The sequence below is a fragment of the Poecilia latipinna genome, unplaced genomic scaffold (genome assembly GCF_001443285.1).
Source record: "Poecilia latipinna isolate Pla-1442-1.1 unplaced genomic scaffold, P_latipinna-1.0 Scaffold2482, whole genome shotgun sequence".
NCBI lineage: Eukaryota > Metazoa > Chordata > Actinopteri > Cyprinodontiformes > Poeciliidae > Poecilia > Poecilia latipinna.
Window position 1 is genome coordinate 55,640 of NW_015115098.1, and position 1,654 is coordinate 57,293.

The following is a 1,654-nucleotide window of genomic DNA, read 5'->3' on the forward strand; positions in this document are numbered from 1 at the left end:
ACTATGCCCAAACAAACCTAACAATGGTCACTATGCCCAAACAAACCTAACAATGGTCACTATGCCCAAACAAACCTAACAATGGTCACTATGCCCAAACAGTTCTACTTTAGTTTCATCAAACCACAGAACATGTCTCCAGGGATGAAGATCTTTGTCCCTGTGGGCATTTCTAACTGCAATATGGCTTTTTATGTTTGGAATAAAAGCTTCTTCCTCACTGAGTGGCCTTTGAGCTCATGTTGGTGCAGAATAGTTTCACTGTGGACAATGAGTCTGTCTTACCAGCTTCAGCTGCATAAGCTGCATACACAAGATCTTTGGTTTTTGTTCTGGGGTCAATTAGCAAATTTCAGCCCAAAGCACATTCACCTCTGGGACACAGAATCTGTCTCCTTCCTGAGCATTATGATGGTTGGAGATTCCCATCATGCCAATACTTTCGTTTTCTTGTTTGAACACTGCTGCACCTTCAAGCATTGATAGTTCCAAAGAATGAACCAGACTTGTGCAACTGCACAATTCTGTTCCTGATATTTGGCTGATTTATTTTGACTTTCATATCATGTTGAACAAGAACGTAGAGCGTTTCAGGTATGCCTTTAATATACATCCACAGGTTTGCCTCTAATTAAATCAAATGTGTCAATTAACATATCATAGGGTTTCAAAAGCCATGACATTATCATGGGCTTTTCCTCATTGTTTAAAAAGATAATAATCATTCTGTATGTAAACTTTTGATTTTTTTTTTTAATCAATAAAGAAATCACAGAGATTCTCTCATTAATGAGGCTATTAACACTTAGAAATTATTTTGGTCACTCTGACTAACCTAAAACAAGAGATCTTTTGTCTGATTTAACTTTAGATATTGAGAACGTAAATATGTTTTGATTATTATTTTTTTTTTTCCGGTTTTCTTGTTTCAACTTTATATGACATTTTTATGTTTTTTTTTTTCCAAATGTGACCCAGGGTACATTTGGAACTTGAATATTTGGTCCTAAATCTCCTACGTATCTGATGATCTTTCAAATGTGACCCGAGGATCGTTCAGGTTGCATTCATGCGACAAATGTCACTACTCTGTGTGTTGATACGCACAAGCAGGAGGAAAAACAGCCACCATGACGGACTACAATGAGGATTACGTTGTAAATATGCTGCTCCGTTCGGAGAACAAGTTCAGAATCATAAGATACGCTCCAACATTAGCATCCATGTTTACTTCTGCAAACACTGAGAACGTTCTCTTTTGTGACCTTATTACACCCTTTACTGCGCATGCAGGACACGTTCATGTTGTTTGCAGTTCACAATGAAGATAACATACAAGTCGCATATTTGGAAGGGTGAACGACCACACACACACACACACACATACACACAAAGGTCAGGTTTCACAAAAAATCAGAATTGAGCATTAACACCTCCAGTGTGAACGTAGAGCCAGATAAACTCATCACCTCAACATCATAGATATTAGCATTGATATGTGGTAAAAGAGACTTACCTGATAACAAATAATTTTGAAAATGAAATAAATTTCTCCCAGACTGAATGAAAAGGAGCCACACCATCAAAATTCCTCTCCAAAGAAAAGCGATTTCTATTAAAAAACACAAAGACAAGATTTTAGATATGCATGCCC

General features: G+C 37.2%; 1 protein-coding gene across 1 annotated transcript in view; it reads right to left on the reverse strand.

Annotated features, from left to right (window-relative positions):
* LOC106937990 (uncharacterized) overlaps window positions 1-1,654 on the reverse strand; it is a 68,730-nt gene that overhangs the window by 39,489 nt on the left and 27,587 nt on the right. The window contains exon 7 of the mRNA XM_015019780.1: window positions 1,517-1,612. Within this exon, the coding sequence (XP_014875266.1) occupies window positions 1,517-1,612 (96 nt within the window). The remainder of the gene's footprint in view (window positions 1-1,516; window positions 1,613-1,654) is intronic.